Here is a 19,655-nt window from a genome sequence, read left to right as displayed (position 1 = left end):
GTTGGATCATATAAGTATGCTCTAATGCAACACAACAATTACAGTCACTTCTGTAGTTTACACTTAAATGGTCATATAAAAAAAAGAATGCATTGCTACAGGGGTCTGAGCAGATAGTGCTGGTGGATGCGTCAGCTGGTCTGGTTTGTGTACTTTGAGCTGGGTTTTTCTCCACAGCTTAACTGCTCTAGCTACCCTGATTCACAACAGTACCTTTGAAATCTGGTCCCTACATTAATAAGCTGGACTTTGTCACCCAAAGAGTGAGAAATAGAACCTAAACGACCATATCTCTTTTTGCCCCACTGCATTAGCTATTTTGGCCCAAAGTGACTTGAAGTGCAAGATCCATTTCAAAGTACTGCCAACTTTTCTGTTAGCAGATCTCAACTAATTAATTATATTATCACCACCCCAGGGTTTCTTACTTGTGGTTTCACACACATCACAGGCTGAGAAGTGCTGCTGCTCACCCGTCTCTGCTCTGGACACAAACTGCGTTCCGCAGTGAGCTGGAAGTGAGACAAAAGCAGAACAGAGGGATGGGGACAAGAGCTGAGACAAGCAGGCAGGAAGACAGATTCGCTGGGATCAATAAGGCGGGCAGTGATTGCTTCTTTCTCTTGATTAGTGGGATGTTAACAAGCATGAAGTCATACGGCAAGGTTGATGTTGCATAGGCCCTCCCCTCAGATCACTCTGGGCTGAAGATGGAGCAGCACAGCATATCAATCCAGGTTGCTTCGTGTCCCAAATAAATGCAGCAAAGCTACTGAAGGTGGGCAATGCTGAGGCTGGATGGTCACAGCTCCCTGGTCCCCAGACACAGGGGAAGCTGGGGAACCCTCCGTTCCCACATGTGTAACGATAAAAGAGCAAATCTGTTCCATAGGGCTGGAGTGTTCCCTTGCACCTCCAGGTGATTTCCACCTGTGAAATGGCTGCATTGAGCACGTAAAACGCTGTCAGGCAGCCCCAGCAGCTACGGACAACCAACCCGGACAGATCGTAAGAGGTAAATGGATGGGGGTGATCTAGGGCCATATTTGTCTTTTATAATTTCTTCCTTTTCAAATGATTTAGCATAGTCCCACAGACAAAGATCTATATTTATCCAAAGAATCGTGATAAGTTGGGTGAATTTCATTCAGAGATTTAGGCCAATGTGTCTCCTCTATCCTGTAAAAGTAGCAATTATGTGCCTGCAAGAAAAGCTTTGTTTCCAGGGCCAGGTCTGTGCCAGTGAAGGTACCAACTGCAGCCATAGTTTACAAGAAAAGAAACATTAGAGCAACAACTCTACCATTTATAATCCAGGATTATACACTAAATACTCTCCATGCAAACATTTCATTGGTAGACCTGTGGGAATACAGAGATCATCTCCCTTAGTACAAAGAAAAAAATTAAAATACATGTGACTCCAAACATATATTTTGAAAATACCAAAGAACTATGACATTTTTGCTCTGCCAGAAAAATGATCACATTTTGATTGAATACTTTGCTTTCTCACTTCCTTTTCCAAGCTGAAATGTCAACTATTTTAAGTAAAATTGGAATATTACTCAACCACAAATCCGAAGAGAGCCTTGATACCAGAGCTGTCATCAAAAAGGCACATTCCAGTTATATACTTGCAGTTTTACTATGAAGAAAACAGAGATTAAACCCCTCCCAATGCTTTGCTGCTTAATGACCCAATCACTAATGTGTTATTAAAGCCCAACACGCTGACATTCCAGTCATTATATCTGCAAACACTAAGACATTATGCAACGAGAAAACAATCCTTTTATTGAACCCAAGGACAGCTAATTGTGACAGGTGAACGTTTTATCTACAGAGATGAAATCCATATACATACTATTTTTATGCAGTCTGTGTGTTCCATTTACACAATTTGCTAGTTTGAAAGGGTTTAACAGTCAATCAAGAGTTGAAGTACGAAACTCCATAACAGAAGAGAATTATATTGTGTTATTGAAGCCAGCTAGATAAACAATCCCTTCTGATGATGATGATATCATTGTGTGCTTCATGCTGAACAGTAAAGCAGAAAATATTCACCTGGTTTCATATTCAAAACACTCGTTGAGATTCATGTATAAATGGATGAAGGAGCAGAAGGATAATTGGGTATTATTTTAATATAATGAAGTCAAATTTGTTCAAATCAGTAAGAAAACGAAGTATTTCTTTATCTCTTGTGTGGAGTTCAGCCTTATTGATTTTGTGTTTGTTTATGATTCTGACAAGCAACAGAAAATAGCTATAAATAGAGAGCCAACATGAAATGTGCGTCTCTATTCTTCTGCAAGCAAACTGACACAATATTATGCTCATTAAAAAGCTTTCGAAAACTAATAGCTGTGAAACACTAGATGAAATGAATTGAAATGAAATTAATATCTCACAACTGAACTGTTTAAGCCACTGTAAGAAGAAACCTCTTAAACAGGAGCAGCACATACAGCAAACAGACAACAGAGAACCTGTGTTCACTGAAATCACTTGCGGACTTGCAAGCAGCTTCAGCAAGAACCAGATCAAACCAAAAACTTATGGTTTGGATTGAATCTTCCTTTATTCTCGTGCTATATCCAGCCAAAGAGGGACTCCTCCTAGAGAAAAAAAGAGGACAAAAGTGGAATTGTGCGTTCTCTTTAACATAAAGAAGTCAGATATCAAGTGTGACGAATAAAAACTCTATTCAGATTCTTCAGATTTGACTTTAGACCATCAAAGATTGATTTAGCTCAATAAAAAGGTACAAATCCACCTCCCAGGCTTGCAATGCACGCAGCCCTTCGTGCTGAAGACAGAGCTGTTGTGCTTCCCAAACACGATGAAACCTTGATGAACATTTGAGCCCAATGGCAATAATAGCGACTTATACAACTGGTACTTACTAATAACATTAAACAAAATCACTGCATCTTTTTAATATGACACTTTGTTTATTTTAGCATTTAAGCTCGCTTGGCAATTTATGGTCTACATACATACCCTGTCCAGGCAGGACGCTTCCTTCTGTGAACTTTGGTTCATATCATTGCCTGTAGGAGAATATTATGTGGAGGTACATCAGCATTTTCAGCCACACTGAAACTAATCTCATTGCAGCATTCCAAGGATTAAATAGGTAGCATTAGAATTCAAGCAGATTTTTGTTCTCTCAAGAAAACTATTTACAGAGACAATAAACTGCTGCATTAATTTTCTAGCTTTGTTAATCTAGTAAAAAAAATAATCTAGTTTATTCAGATTGTTGATACATATCTAAATGTCTGCTAGAATTATTCCATTTGCTTCTTGTTTAATGAAAAATTCAGATCAATAGGAAGCTTATCTCCCTGATTTGATGTTGTGTAAAATCTGCTAATTAGAAGGAAAGTATTAGGATTGACAGTTTTCACCTAAATAGAGCTTAATAGTAGATTGTCAATTAAAGCTCTGGAAAAATGAGGTACAATTACAATTAAAGATAGAATAAGTGTTGGGAGATTGGGGGGTGAATGTGTTGTTTGGGTTGCTTTTTTAAGACACAGGAAATTATATATAATGTTCTCCCTCCAGATGCCAAAAAGAAATGAGTGCCTGAAAGGGGAATGGGCCAGGCCCATAGGGCCAAGCTTTGCAAAACAGCACATTGCTCACCCACAACAAACAGAAAGGCACATTAGCAGCAATTATGTTGAGATGGTAAATCCACCCAGGACATCTTTTGCATCTGCAGAATTCTTGGGGTTTTTTTACACTAACTTGCAATTTTGGAGGCGGTCACACATTGAAGACTTTTCCTTGTCTCTTGTTTTTCTTAAGAGCACGTAAATTAAAATCCTGGAAGGCTTATTTTTGTCTTCAGTGACTACTAAGTCCTAGATACACATTCACAGCTGTGCACAAAACCTGCTGCAATGATCGAAGCTGCAGGAGAAAGTCCGTGGGAGCTGCTCCATCAAACCCTTCGGATCAGGTGGAGAAACGCAACGTCACAGCAGCTTCTGCAACAGGTGGTACAGAGGAAAGAATCCCGCAAGGGACGTTCATCCCTTGGTCAAATATCTGCCGGTGAGCAGGAGGGACGGGCTCAGAAGGAAGAATTCCCATGCTCAGCCCTGTGGAATTCTTATGTTTCACAGGTGCTCACTTACACAGGCATGAGTCAGTTGCAAATAATTACTCTAATTACCACAGACAAATGAGCAATAATATGGATGAACTATGCACCATACAGAGAAGTTGATGGTGTTTGAATTGATGGCAAAGATAAGAGGATAAGGCTTATCAGAGCCAGGAAACAGTTTCCCTATGAGGAGAGATTTAGTGGGCTGGAATTTCTCTGCCTGAGAAAGAGAGAACTACATGGAAATACAACAGAGACCAATGGAATCGTGATTGGTATAAAGAATATGAATAGCACATAATTAATACTCGGCATCTCGTAATACCAGAATTAATCAGGAGTTGGCTTTAAAGCAAACAGAAGGATTGCTTTTCCACATCATGCAGAATGTATTGTTGCAGCATATTGTGGAATTTCTTGTACGGTTCCAATAACATCCCCTGTAGGTCGCAGGGACATCCCTCGGGGTAGGCAGATTTCCGATTTGAACCAGCACTTCTTTGGTTCTCATGAAGAAAATTTTTGAGGGAGTACTTTTTTCTGTCATGTATGTGGAAATCGAATCAGCGTTTTACAGCATTTTACGAAAATAGGGTATGGGCAACAACCAGCATACATTTTTGTATATTAATATATCCTAACATGCCTACACATGGAAAACTTCCATCAGCACAAACGTAAGTTGAGCAGAGCTGCTGCAGGTGAATATGCCATTTTTTAACTTGCCCGGTAACTCTTCATGGATCAGCATATTCTGTTTCCTAAAGCTCATCAGGCTGTGAGGTCAGAAATCTCAATTACATCCATAAGCATACACTATAGTATCTTAAATTGTGCAGCAACTACAATGTCTCTAATATAAGTTGTCTTGAAGCAGAGCACAAGTTTTAATTCCTGAGTCATTTTCCAGTAATGAAACAGCTGTAATTCAGGGCACAGGGTGAGAACATGTTTGACGGTTACGTCAGATTGTGTTACCTTTGGGAGCATCTAATTTATTTATCGTCTGTATGAAACCAACTACTATTTTCCTATGTGAAAATATAAATTATTATTCATACAAGGACTGCCGTAGAGTGTTCTGTGAATAATAGTTTAATTAGGTATTTAACATGTTCGGAAAAATATGCGGATATTTTGTGTTTGCATCTTTAATATTAGAGTGCACCAAACACTTCTGCTGTGCTTCTTCTGAATTAATACATATAAGATCCTCAATGAAACACAAAGGTTTTTCAAACCTGGCTAGAAGTGTCTAAAGTATGCAATTAATTCCACAATTTGTGAGCTGTAAAACCCAATTGAATGGACCTAAAACTTATGGATCTTAAGTCAAAGCACTTGCATTAATGATTTGTTTTCTCTGGTAAAACATTATTAGTTCACTACTTACCTTCTCTGTTAAGCTGACTGCAAGTCAAGAGTCGACTTCTGAACTTTTCATTTTCTTCAAGCATTTTTGAAATTACTTTCCAAACCTTAAGCCAGGCTTTGGACTGAAAGACAAAATTGAACTTCCGCAGTGAGTCATATACAAAGGTTGTATTAAAACATCTCCTATACAGTAGAACTTTGCATGCTCCAGGATTATGAAGTTCAGCTGGGTTTTGTTGGGGATGGGAAGGGGGAGAGGTGGAGGAGGGATGTATATGTGGGATATGCTAGAAGAATCAACTCTATTTAAAAATAAAAACACACTAATTAGCCCAGAATTTTCTACTGTTTCTTGCCTAGAACTCTTGTTTAACCGGGACTTATGAAATGCCCTTTTAGAGAAGAATTGCTTATGAAAACTCGCATAGAGTCATTAAATTCTCTCCAAAGTAATCTAAAATGGGGGAAAAAATGAGAATGGTACGAGATCGTTTGCTTTTTTTCCAGGAGCAAACACTTTCCCACGTAATCCCTCAAGAGCAGCATAATTCAGACCCATGGTCAGATTCTAGAATAACAACGGCCTTGCCTATTTCATGTCAAATCCATATTAATCCGGTTTATAGATGTCGATGACCTTTATTTCAGAAGCATAAAACTCCATCTATACTTGGTCCATTTCGAACTGTGCCTTGAAAATATTACATTGGCGTTGTTAACAAAGGCATTCAGAGACACACCTAACAAATATAAATGGCTGTTAACACGCTAATGTTATTACTTTTGCTGGACCCCATCCGTGAAAGTAGTTTAAATCTAAAGATAATTCCTTTCTCATGGACATTTACTGCTAAAACATTACACATATTCCTCCTTCTTTTTGAAGACTGTGTAATGTACTAGAAGAGCAATACTATAGCATGTTATTAGCTGTTTCTCTGAAGTCAGTAGTATTTTGCTGGTTTTAAATCAAGCATCTGTGACATTACTGTATTATAGTCTAGCTGATTACTTGTACTTCACACATATTACCAAGATCTCATAATGAGTTACTGTTTTAATAAATGTGCCTTTTAAAGTTTCAAGCGTTTGTTGAACTACTGGACAGGAACAGAAATACATTTGCGAAAGAGAAAGAAATTTGGTATTGCTACTACTACGGTGTTAATATCTCTGAATCTTGCCTTCCATTACTTGTAACCCGTGAGGTTTCTTTGCTTAAAACATAAGAGGAAGAGGAGCTGCAGAGCTTTTCCGAGCCGAGTTTCACGCAGCAAGGTGTGCGGCACCCTGGCCCAAATCCAGCAAAGCAATTCAGTGCAGGCTCGAAGTCAACAGCTTGCTCTCATTTCTCAAGGTAAGCACACACTTAAGTGCTTTATTGAATGAGAGCCAGAATTTTAAAGCCTCCAGAGAGGGAAAATAATGCCATTTTTCTTTTCTCTAAGTAAAGTTTTTGGTAACAGACTACCAATTTGATCTCTTAATCGCCCTCATGCTCTTACATAGACATATACAGAACAAGCAGGAAGCAATTTTCTCAAATGCAAAGGCAGCTCATTCAGCTCCCACGATTTATACCTTTTGCTTCTTTCGTTTAATCACTTTATCAACATTTCTTGAAGGGAAGGGAAAGTCAAAGGTGTCAGCCTTAGCCTCTCGAAGGTCACCTAGAAAGAGAGTTTAGAAAGCATATTCTGAGTGTTCACAACATATTGCTGAGGAAGCCGTAGATCCCTCATCTTCCAGAGGAATATCTATTTCTGGTCCCAGCGGGATACAGAATATCGGTTCTCACATCATGCTATCATCTTGCTTATTTTCTCCATGATAAGTGTGGGGCAAACTCCACAAAACACATTTCAAGCCTGTACAGCCACCAAAAACGAAGACGAGTTACCAATAGTCACAGGCTGCCCCCGAGCCACATGTTGGCATCGCTTAGATAATAACCCAGTAGAACCGGAGCTGTTAATTACAGACTAACGCAACATTTCACTTTTTGTCATCTTTGCAAAAAAATGGCTTTTAGGAGGAGGAAAAATAATTAAGAAAGCAAAAATATCTCAAGAGCAACAAGCTGGTATAATTCGAAACCAGCCTGTCTGGGTCACCCATCGCTTCCAGCTCACACCTCAGCTTCTTCTCTAGAAGCCACGTCACATTCTCCATTTTCACTCCATTTCATCCTGTGCAGCCACAAAGAAGGAAAATTAAGTGACAACTTCACGCTGTCCCAGCAAAAAGGCGGCCAGCAGCACAATGGCTGCCTGGTTAACCAGGGATCCCGTGAGAAGAGGCAGGAAGGACGCGAAGGTTGGTTGGATAACAGTGTTTTGTTTTGGGCCTTACGGCTGTCACAGAAAGGGACAGGGACAGCTGCCCTGCAGGCGGCCACCTCACCACACAGGATGGAGACGCTGCAGCTCAACAGCGTAAGAGTTTGGGGCAAAAATATTGAGTTTTTCACTCATGTAAGCTTAACTCCATGTTCAACCTCCTGCCTGAATACTCAGTCCAACTGTATCAGGCACAACAATTTAAAAAATTGTGTCACATTCCCCCCTCCGTGTGCACGGTGACTGAGAGGGAAGATGGTATCAACACGCGCCGCAGGGAAACACTTTCCCGCCAGAAAAGGGCCATGGCGGGGCAGCCCCGCGCTCTCCCATGCCCGCGCACACAGAGGTGACACGTACCGTGGTGGCGCCTGACAGGCTTCCCCACACCACAGCTCCCCGCTGCCTGGCCCCTGGCCCCAGGGCCGGCCTTGTCCCCTGGCGTGAGGGCAGCCATCTGTCCCCCAGAATTGCCAAGGGGGCTCGGCTGGGAAAGCGGGGGCCCAGCCCGGCCCGCCTCATCCTCCTGGCAGCCCCCGCCATAGCGGATGATGGAGCCGCAGCGATGGGAGCCGAAGCTGTTGACGTAGACGAGCGGCACGCGCAGACGCCTCTGCCCGCGGTTCACCTCCATGTGCAGCGGGGCCGCGCGCTGAGGGGACACAGGAGTGCGGGGGTCACAGTGCCTGCAGCCCCTTCCTCTGGGCAGGCATGGCGGGGGGGCCTGCAGAGCGCCCTTCCTGCCCCAGCCCAGCTGATCGACAGCATCCCGTTTTGGTGTCCCCGCTGGATGGGGGAAAAAGGGAGAAATAATGGCTTTCTGAGCAGGAAGGAACGACGGGCTCAGCGCAGAATAGGAGCAGGGCTTGTACCAGCCCAGTGTCTCTCTCTTGGCAGGAACCTGCTCCACAAGGTTGTTTTTGGCCAGCATTAGTTAGGGCTCAGCACAAAGTATACTGCCTCAAGCAATATATGAAAATATATTTCATGCAAGCTGTTGATAGAATCATAGAAACATTTCATTTGGAAGAGACCCTCAGGATCATTGAGTTCAACCATAACCTCACTGCAGCACTAACCCATGTCCCTAAGAACCTCGTCTAAACGCTTTTTAAACCCCTCCAGGGATGGTGACTCCAGCACTGCCCTGGGCAGCCTGTTCCAATGCCCCACAGCCCTTTCCAGGAAGAATTTTTTCTAATATCCAATCTAAACCTCCCCTGGTGCAACTTGAGGCCGTTTCCTCTTGTTCTGTCACTTGCTACTTGGGAGATGAGACCAACCCCCTCCATGCTCCAAGCTCCTTTCAGGCAGTTCAGAGATCAGAAGGTCTCCCCTCAGCTCCTGTTCTCCAGCTGAACCCCCCAGGTCCCTCAGCCGCTCCCATCACACTCGTGCTCAGCCCCTCACCAGCTCCGTCACCTCTCCTGCGCTCTCTCTAGTACTTCAATTTTTTAAGCAATTGCTCTAGCAGCACCAGCAACACGAGCGGCGCTGGCAAGCTGCCGCCCCTGCCAATGGAACTGCAAAGACCACGAAGCCAAGCGGAGTCTTTATCCCGGGATGGGGGGGTCCCCCCGGTCGCTGTCACCGTGTCCCCCGCGGGGCAGGTGCTGTGCGCGCCGGCCCCACCAGGGGGCAGCGTCACCCGCCGAACGCGCCGCTGTCCCCATGTCCCCATGGCCCTGCGAACACCGGGGGGGACAAAACCCACCGCCCGCTCCTGCCGGGGTGCCGGGAGTTCCAGCTGTTTACACACTGTCAGGAAAAAAACAACCAACCAACCAAACAAAACAGGTGTTTTGGGCACACAGCTAGAAAAAAGAGGAAAATTTCTATAAGCATGGCCTGTTTGTCAGAGTCATTTGGTGTTTGACTGGATATCAGGAAAAAATCATCCCTGGAAAGGGTTGTCAGGCATTGAACAGGCTGCACAGTGGGCAAACACTTTAGTTCCTCTGGTTTCATTTTTCCGCACAAATGTGCAAGTTGTTGGGATTTTTTTATGACGTCCTGTGTTTCCAAAACAGATATAGTAAAACTTTAGCAAATTTTAGGCTGCGGAGACTAAGATATTAAACATTACTATTGCTGTTCTGGGGAATGCGCAGTCAGATGAAGTTTAGTCCCACCTGTGATAAACTACCAGGCCTCTTGTGCCCTGGAAGAACTCTGGTTCAGCGCAGGATATAAACAGTGAAAATCACTAATCACCCTCAGATTCAGTGGTAATGTAGGTCTTCCAAGAGCTCCCGTCCAAGCACAGAAAGCTCACGGTTTCGTGGCCTCTCTTCTGAAACCTGACGTGATCTCAGGCCAAAGTGCATCTGTAGGACCGTGTCATCACCAACACATCTGACCGCACACCAGACGGCTCCATTGAACCGCGGTATCAACACCCCTCAATGTCCTCGAGCAGAACGGCCACTTTGTAATGGTACCAGGGTCTTTGCAGAACCATTCCAGACACTGAACTCACAGAACCCCAGAATGTCAGGGGTTGGAAGGGCCCTGGGAAGCTCACCCAGTGCAATCCCCCCATGGAGCAGGAACACCCAGATGAGGTTACACAGGAAGGTGTCCAGGCGGGTTGGAATGTCTGCACAGAAGGAGACTCCACAACCCCCTGGGCAGCCTGGGCCAGGCTCTGCCACCCTCACCAGGAAGAAGTTTCTTCTCAAATTTAAATGTAACCTCTTGTGTTCCAGTTTGAACCCATTACCCCTTGTCGAGTTCTATAACACATTCAGAGCGCCGATCCAACCCCCACTTCAGCTACTATGACTGGAAAGACAGCTGCACGTATATTCTTATCCCACAGGCTGTTTTTCAAACTGACAGCCTGAATCAGCTTGTTTTACACAGAGGAAGAGATGTCGGTGTTTTTTCCTCATTTGTCCTTTCTGGGGCTGTTCCTTGTCTCAGATTTCCTGCAGTTCGGGCTGCGGCTGGACCGGCTTTCACAGCACTGAATAAACCGCAGCTGGAAATCGGGACGGACAGGAGAAACTGTCCAACAATAACCGGACAGCTAAGGGAGTCTCTTTAAAATATACCTTACCCTTTAAATCTGCGATAGATGGCTTATATCCACCTCCGCCCAAACAGTTTCTCCACTGGTGCGGAATGTCGCAGCTCATTTAGCCAAAGCAGCACCCAAGAGAAAGCTGGTGGCCGAGAGAGCTCCATGAGTTTGCATTGAAAGAAAATAGCTGAGATTCATGTACTGTGGAAATCATGAAATTCCACCCAGCGGGCACATCCCCATCTTCTAGAGCCTGTCTGTAGCGTTTAGTTATAGTTTCAGGACAAACTGAAACCCAAAAGGGATTTGTTATATCATCTTTCCTAGAAAGTTACTTCTCAGCAGTCCAGAATGAGCCAAGGCCACCACCATCAGTGATTATTTTTAGTTGTGAACACTCCAGACTTTTGGCATTTCACCTTGTCAAGCTGAATTTTTTAGCCTCTGCTTATGTAATAAAATTTCATTTATTAAATGTTGAAAGTATTTCACAACCTTCAGGTAGGAAATTTTTGAATGAATATACAAGTCCCGTGCTGTAAATCAGACACTATGAACTGATAAACACCTCTAAGCTTACAGCATTTTGGATTTAAATCAGGAAGGGAGTGCCTTGTTCCTGTGGGACATCACTAATCCCACCACTATGGCATTGAATCACTTGGGTTGGAAAAGACCTTGGAGATCACTGAGTGCAACCATTAACCACCAGGAGACTCAGACCACCAAGCTCCAGGACCCAATTTCACATCTATCACCCTTATTAAAACCATTATCAGATAAACCACTGGTAAGCACATGCTTCCTAAAATACCATTTGCACTTGAAAACAACGTCAAGAACTTGTTATTCCATTGGGAGCGGCTGAACTATGACGATTTCTAACAAGACCAAGGCAGAGACCGGAGAGATAACGCGCCGTACCAGCCGAGCCCCGTGCTCAACGCCGGGCAGTCCATCTGCTGCGGTTCCACCAGCACAAACTGCAGCGCCAAGCAATCGATGATTCGCTGCGCAGACAATGCACCTCCAGCCTCTGTATTTCTGATCCAGAGCGTACCAGCATTTTCTGTTTATTTTTAAATAGCCATTTTAAGGGATCGGAAGATTACGCACGGAGTCACCAGTGAAACTTTTCATTCTTATTAAAAAGTATTTTCTAAAGGCATTTGCTCCTAAGCGCGCATCATCTGAAGCCAGTGGGAATTGAAGTGATTAGCATCTTGCAGAACTAATCCCATTACGGCTCAATTCTGCAACATCTGCATTTCCTGAAGCACCCACAGAAAAGAACGCTACTCGACATCTATTTAACACGTACAGCACGGTCCCTTAGCTGGTGGCACGAGAGATTAGTGGCTCAGACACCAACACAAAGTGCTGCTCAGGGCAATGGGACCAGGTCGGCTCGTGCTCCAGGACTCTTTTGGGCAGCAGTTCATTCTCACAAGGTGCACGGGCATGTTCCAACTCACAATTCCAGAGCGACTCCCAGACCGATCAGAATTACACTTCGCTGGAGTGTAACAAACACTGCGGTTTGTAACAAAGCAAGAAACCCAAGGAAGTTTGGGGAATTCCTTGTAACTGAGGATGCAGAACTCTTGAATCCTTTACGCAGGATTCCTGTTGAATAGGAGGTCATAAGGGCAGCTCATAAGGCTGTTAACACTTCACAAGACACTGCAAGTTTAGATATTTTAAACGCTACCAAGCTCTTTAAAATGCCAGACCTTTTCCTTCTATCAGATCACATCCATGCAACAATTACAAAAGAATCCTCGTCTGTCTCACCTTGTGGGGATCTACCCCATCCCCAGGCTGGTGATCCCTTTGCCCCAGCTGCACATGGTGCGTTACCCGTCTCAGTGGTGTTGTCACCCACCTGCCCAACTGACTCCATTTTCACCTTTGTCCCTATGGATTAGCAGCAGAGAGTATCAAGTAGAGCCAAGTGATCCAGCCACAGTCCTTTGGCCGGGCCTGCACCCCCTGCAGGACCATCCTTGGTGCTGGGACCACAACGGGGCCGCAGGACCGGGACCAGACCGGGGCTGCAGGACCGGGACCACATAAGGCTGAGCAAAAGGTAGAACCGGCAGCGCTGAAGCTGCTGAAAGGCTTTTCCAAAGCTACACACAACTTCTAACGAATACTCAACAAGCACCAGATTCACAAAATTAAGGAGCCGGCATTCAACGTGCTCTGAAGACAACAGCAGGACGCGAGCAGTGAAAAGCGTTCATCTTAAAGCCTGATTTAAAGAGCAGCTCTACAGTCCTCCAGACATCACCCTTCCCACTTCTGCAGCATCGCGCGCTGATTTGGCACCGATTTAACGCAGCGTTCAGGGCACTCAACAGCCCTCAGGTGGTTATGACCCTCCCTGCACCCCCTGCAGGACCATCCTTGGTGCTGGGACCGGAACGGGGCTGCAGGACCGGGACCAGAACGGGGCTGCAGGACCGGGACCACAACGGACCCGCAGGACCGGGCCCACAACGGGGCCGCAGGACCGGGGCCGCAAGACCAGGACCACAACGGGGCCGCAGGACCGGGGCCGCAGGACCAGGACCACAACGGGGCCGCAGGACCGGGACCACAACGGGGCCGCAGGACCGGGGCCGCAGGACCGGGCCCACAACGGGGCCGCAGGACCGGGACCACAATGGGGCCGCAGGACCGGGACCACAATGGGGCCGCAGGACCGGGACCACAACGGGGCCGCAGGACCGGGGACCACAACGGGGCCGCAGGACCGGACCCGCAGGACCGGGACCACAACGGGGCCGCAGGACCGGGACCACAACGGGGCCGCAGGACCGGGCCCGAGCCTACAGGAAGCTTAAAAAAAAACAGGTTAAGAAGCAACATTGAGTTAAAAGTTTTATTCATTCAACATCTCACATTACAAATATTTAAAAATTATATGCATACTGGTATAAATAGTCATTTGCAAACTATTTAATAACATTAATTTCCACTAGCACTTCAACAAATGAACTCTTTAAAAAAAGTAACTTGTGTTATATAACTTAAGAGTAGAACATACAAAAATATGAACTTAAACGTGAAAATGACTTTAATAAAAAATGAATTACCCTTATTTAAAATGCTATAATAAATACTACAACCTCCCCATACACAGTAAAAACTATATGGAAATTCAGCCAAGTAGTACAATTAACTGACATACTTAAATAACTCTTCCTTCTGATAATATGAGCAATACATCGGGGGAAAAACATATTAGGGATTAGTAAAAACTAGACACCCACTTGCTAAAAGTTTCACTTCCAAAAAATATAACAAAAAAATCTGATGAAAATTATAAAAACTAATTATACTTTAAAATTTTAAAATATAAAAAATAAAACAGTTGAATACAATATTGTCCCAATTCTTACAATGCTATCACAGTAGCTTTAAAATAAGATAATAAAATAAAGCAAATGACCCAAACCTTTTATTCCACTTTTTTTTTAAAAATAATCTCAAATTTACATTAGTAGAAAGATTGATTTCTGATTCTTTTCTTTAGAAACACCAGCAAGAAAGAGGATTTACTAGAACAGTAGAAAATGACATTTTTAAATGTCTTCAATTAAAAACAAAGAATTACACTGCAAAGATCTTCCAGAAGTCTGAAATAGGTATTGCACATAACTTGAAGTCAACTTGCCACAATTCATCACATTCAAGTTTTAAATCACCTTTTAACAGAAGGTTTTAATTCTTCAACAACAAAAGGGGTGAATTATCAAGTCTTTCCAACAGCATCCTTAGAAAACGCTCAATTCACTCACTGCAAGTTCTCAATTTGCGTTCTGCAGAGCTCTGTGTATGGAGAAGTTCAAACTCTACCAAAAGCACGGGGCGGTGGGGCTCCTCTACATCGAAAATAATCAGAAACACCTTATTTTACATTGCGAAAAGAACCATGTAATTACTCTGTAACTACACTGTAAGTACACGGCCGGTGCCATGCGAGTGGGAGGAAAACTACATGCGCGTTCTGAACCCCGTTGCAAACCCAACTGAGAGCCCCGGGCCGGCGAGCCAGGCCGCGGCGGTGCCGGCGAGCCAGGCCGTGGCGGTGCCGGCGAGCCAGGCCGCGGTGGTGCCGGCGAGCCAGGCCGCGGCGGGGCCGGCGAGCCAGGCCGCGGCGGGGGCTCCACGGTCACCCCGGCTACCAATCCCGTGGAACCACTATTGAAGTACGGAGTAACGTCTAGAATTGTTTATGCCCTGTAAATCCAAGTGTAACCAAATAATCTGTAAACACGCTTGTCACACAATCACAAGTGAATATTAGTAGAATAACGATTTCTTACATTAGTCATGCATACTAACATTACACGCCCGCCGCCTGGCAGGCTCTCTTTGACTCTTTAAATAGAATTTAAAAGAGCAGACAACGTTTCTGCATCAAACACCTAACATCAATTTTGTATTAATATTAAAAATGGCTAAACATTCACCAAAAACGTCTGCGTTTGTGTATCATTTTTAAAAACTCGGTAAGAAGCGGTAGACAATTTCGATGTTTCTTCTCTCGTAAATTTCTACACTCTATTTACGCATTTAAACTTCATGGGTCTAAAGACGGCGTCGTTTGTCACTTCCATGCTTTTCTTCTTTAATTCTCAACTTTACATATACTATTTCTTAAATTATATGTACACCAAATACCTGGTGCTGGGCTAAGATGTTTAAGCAACATGCTTTCTTTTCTCTGCAGATTCTAAAATAGCATTGCCAGTGCACAACATCCATAATTCAAAATGTATGCAGAGCACTGAAATGTATAAAAAGCAGAATATAAGAAAATAAAATTTATTAAAATTATTTATATTAAAAAATGAAGTATATGAAGATCTCTCAGTAATAAAAGTACAAAAAGCTACTCTTTGCAATATGAAAAATTGAGGTATTGCATAAAGAGATATCCCGTCAGTGAAAAGTGTGCCTAAAAATGCTCACTGTTGGAAAAACAAGATATACAAAAGTAGTGCATAACAAATATACATTATGTGCATGACAAAATAAGTTAGCTACAAAAACACTGTACCGAAATTCAGCAGGTCATGTACAAAGGGAAAATTATTATTCAAAGCTAGTTCTCAAACAGTGTTATTTCTTGTCACGTGAACCCATCTCACCTGTTCACCGGGTAGGATCGGCACAATCACACCCCAAGCCACCAACAAGCGTTAAATAACTAAAGGAACATTCCGACTAGAATTATGTACTTCAGAGAAAAAAAAGTCCCTGACAATCTACACAAGAGCACTCTGCATTTGCATTACTGTTGTCAATATTTTCAGGGATTTCAGTAAAAGCAGCTCCCTTTCTATACTTGACTAGTAAGACAGCAAATGTCTCCATTTTGACCTTTGGAACTTTAAGGTATAGTTCATTAAAGCCTGTATTGAAAATCAAAACTGCTTCTCATACAGATAATAACGTGGGAAGGGGACGAGGGGCCGCCCGAGGCTGTTGGGGGGCAGGAGGTTCCCAAGCAGGTCCGAGGCAAGTCTTTGGTTTGGGGTCCGGGCTGCGAGCGCGGTTCGGAACACTGCCACTGAACGGGGGCGTTTGGACACTGCTAAACGAGCACCGGAGCAGCTGGCCGGGGCACTGGGTGGAGAGGAAGCAACACCACGCTCAGAACGACCCCTTCAGTCAACTATTTCCAACTAAAGCCCTGCACCCGGCTCTGGTTTATCGCTCCGTTAACATGCGCTGCGTTAATGCTTCTCAAGGTAGAACGTACGGATAGTAAAGCGGGCATTAACCTAGCACTGTTGGCACTTCAAATACCTGTGTTTATCTCCCCGTTTGAAGTTCTGAAGAGGTGGATTCTTAGCTGGGATCCTGTCTACAGGAAGAGTACGAAAGGCATAAGCACTTGCACAAATTCAGAAAACAGTGCAAAACAAGATGTGGAAACTACTCCGGCTCATGCCTTCTCTTACAACTAAATTTCGAGAGTATTTAGCACTAACTTTGCATCCAAGACGGGAAAGAAACAAGCAGCCAATTTTAGGTTGTGTGACACAATGCAATATCAAAACTTGAGTAAAAATCAGCGATATCCTTGAGGTATCTTTAGGTTTTCTACGTCAAAATGGAGAGCAAAGGCTGGCCCCTGATGAATGTTAGTATATTAGGATATAGAGTTATATATAGCCATCAAAAATAAAATCTATATATTTATCCTTCAAGAGAGGAAATGCCAGTGAACTAGTTGTCATTACTCTAGCTTTGGTAGGATTTCTAGGGCTGTAATCACACAATTGATTTCTTTTAAAGAAAAAAAACAACTGCACTCCCCCCTCAGTAGTAGCTTTACTCAACTTTTACATTCAGCAATTCTTAAAATGTAATCATTTTGATGAAAATATAGTAAGCTCTGCCTATCTCATCAGTAATTGGGTGTGAGTGGTAGTCACAGGCACGGTCAGGTACACACCGAGCTAAAATTTCAGCCTCAAAACCCTTAACAGATTCTTAAAAAAGAGATCATTATTATAAAGCTGCTTCAACTTTGCTCATGCATTTTTGTTGCTTTAAACATGCTCTTTCCTGGTGGTAAGTAAATGCTAACTTCATCTGTTGCTGCAAAAATCCAAAGGCAAAACAAAAAGAGAGGCAAAACCAGGCTTCCGTGGGGGAAAAGTGTCAGAACAGACTGATAGTGTTATTGTTACACAGTTATTTTAATAAAAGTATTCTTACGTTCTTTATTAACAATAATTTAATTAAAAAACCAAAATACTCTATTGTTTCAATTCTCTTTTCTCAATATTTTTCTCTCCTCTAAGAAAATGTTGCATGAAATTAAGTGTTCTCTCGGTAGGAAAGACAAGAGAATGCAACTCGCAACGTGTTATCGATACGAAAAGGAGTTCCCAATACAGTTTTCAATGACAAGATTCTACAAAATACCCATATTATAGGTCGTTCTTTCATTATACTATTGTTAAATTACAGACTACTACAAAAGGACATGCTATCTTGAGTAAGAGAAAAGGTGGGGCGGGGTAGGGACAATCAGGATAACAGAAGAGTGCACTTAATCGGAGTTTGCCTGCGTCTGAGCACTGCAGCGATCCATCAGTTCCAGCGGAATGAAATATGTCTCGGGCGATCTCCTCCCTCCTTCACCAGGGGCTTGTGGAATTCCCTGCCGGCGCGCGAGTGGATAGCAGCCCAGCAATATTCACAGTAATACTGCAGACAGGTAACGTTAGCACAGAAAAACGGAGCGAACTTTCCACCGCAACGGGCCCCCTGACATTCGTCACAAAGCTGATCGTCCAGGACATATGGCTTAACTTCCACCTGCAGCCAGAAAACGAGAAGAAAGTTGACAGCTCTTGATAACAAGGTAGATAATGACAATTCCACGCTATTTACTATCTATGTTCTACCAGGATTGTAGTCAGGGAGCATCACACTCAAGAATTTTCCCCCTCATTACACACGACCATTGCCATTAAACGTCTGAAACTAAAGGCACTTGAGACCAATCCTGCCCCCGCTGTCCCCCTGAGCCTCAAAACCCCCCAGAAACCAACGCTGACCATCAGCATCACATGTGCTGACGCTGATTTACAGAAAGGACCCAGCAACCTGTTGTTAGAGATGCGATACACAGATTCACACCAAAACCCTGGAGAATTCTCGGGGTTTGTTTTCAAGTATGGTGACTCCCAATTAACCTCCTACCTTTCCAAGTAGGAACGTCAACTGTTTACACAACGGTGTAACTGCGGGTGAAATATGCATGTGGTCTGCAAATTTCTATGGCTGAATTTCCACCCTTCAAATATTTCATTTATTATCTTAATAAACAGCATGTTTTCGTTTTCTTTTTCTATGGCTTAGTCCTCTCAGTAAAAGGAAACCTACCTCACCCTGTTGGGATCAAATGAGAAGCTTAAAATAGGACTGACGACGCCATCGGCATTAAGACCCAGATGACACGCAGTAATTCAGTAAAGCAAACGAGAAAGGAGGAGAAACATTTCGTCAAGTTCTTCACTGATAATGACTCAAAGGAACTTACCAGCTGGCGCTCCCAGGATACATCGATCCTGCAACATCTGCAGGCTACTAGCTTTTAATTTAGGTTTTTGCATCCCAAAACTGAACTCGCTGCACTGCCTGGTACAAAACCCAATTCCGGAGCACGGTCTCGGGGACGGCAAGGTAAACCTGGCTGTTGGCAGCACCCAAGCTGGCTACAGCACAGCTCGTTCAGACATGCCCCAAAAGGCTCAGTTTCACCTCAAAACCAGTGGTCACCTCCACCCCCGTTCCTCTGCTCCGTACAACTGTGAAAGGCCTGTGTGATATATCACAAGTGCAACACAAACCTTCACATTAAGTCTAGTTACAAGTTCCTGCTCTAGAAGTGTTTGTGAGTGTTCTCTTAAGCTCATTTAATTAGGTGTTTTCACAAACATTTCCAAATATCCAGCGTCTCTGCCGTTAACCTGTTATCTCTGCATCTGCCCCGGGGATGCTCACAACCACCGGGGGAACCCAGCTCATTCCAACCAGGACATTCACGAGTTCACGTGTTCTTAAACTCACCGAATTCCATCACAGCCCAGAGCGGGCACTGCACTAGTCTGATGCCATTTTGCTTACAAATTTCATCACTTGGAGGCAGTACAGCAGCCTCGGTTTCTCTCATCTTCCATTGCTAGAATTGCATTTCTCAAATGCCAATTCAGAAGGAGGAATCTGTAAAAGGCCTGAGGCCGGCAAATATTCC

General features: G+C 43.8%; 2 protein-coding genes across 3 annotated transcripts in view; both read right to left on the bottom strand.

The window, feature by feature from the left end:
* Positions 1–1,096: 1,096 nt before the first annotated feature.
* Positions 1,097–13,361, bottom strand: C14H5orf47 (chromosome 14 C5orf47 homolog). Its single transcript, XM_013367256.3, has 5 exons — positions 8,203–13,361; positions 7,085–7,173; positions 5,523–5,625; positions 3,010–3,059; positions 1,097–2,624 (listed from the first exon to the last, which is right to left on the bottom strand). The coding sequence occupies exons 1-5, from the start codon at positions 8,771–8,773 to the stop codon at positions 2,598–2,600; spliced, it is 840 nt and encodes a 279-aa protein (XP_013222710.3). The 5' UTR covers positions 8,774–13,361; the 3' UTR covers positions 1,097–2,597.
* Positions 13,362–13,740: 379 nt separating this feature from the next.
* Positions 13,741–19,655, bottom strand: part of CPEB4 (cytoplasmic polyadenylation element binding protein 4) — a 43,438-nt gene continuing 37,523 nt past the window's right edge. For both annotated transcript variants that reach the window (XM_021288926.2, XM_005503315.4), the window contains one exon: positions 13,741–18,214. In XM_021288926.2, coding sequence (XP_021144601.1) covers positions 17,987–18,214 — 228 coding nt within the window. In that variant the 3' untranslated portion in view covers positions 13,741–17,986. The remainder of the gene's footprint in view (positions 18,215–19,655) is intronic.

The sequence above is a fragment of the Columba livia genome, chromosome 14 (assembly GCF_036013475.1).
Source record: "Columba livia isolate bColLiv1 breed racing homer chromosome 14, bColLiv1.pat.W.v2, whole genome shotgun sequence".
Classification (NCBI taxonomy): domain Eukaryota; kingdom Metazoa; phylum Chordata; class Aves; order Columbiformes; family Columbidae; genus Columba; species Columba livia.
This window is presented reverse-complemented; position numbering and strand designations above follow the sequence as displayed.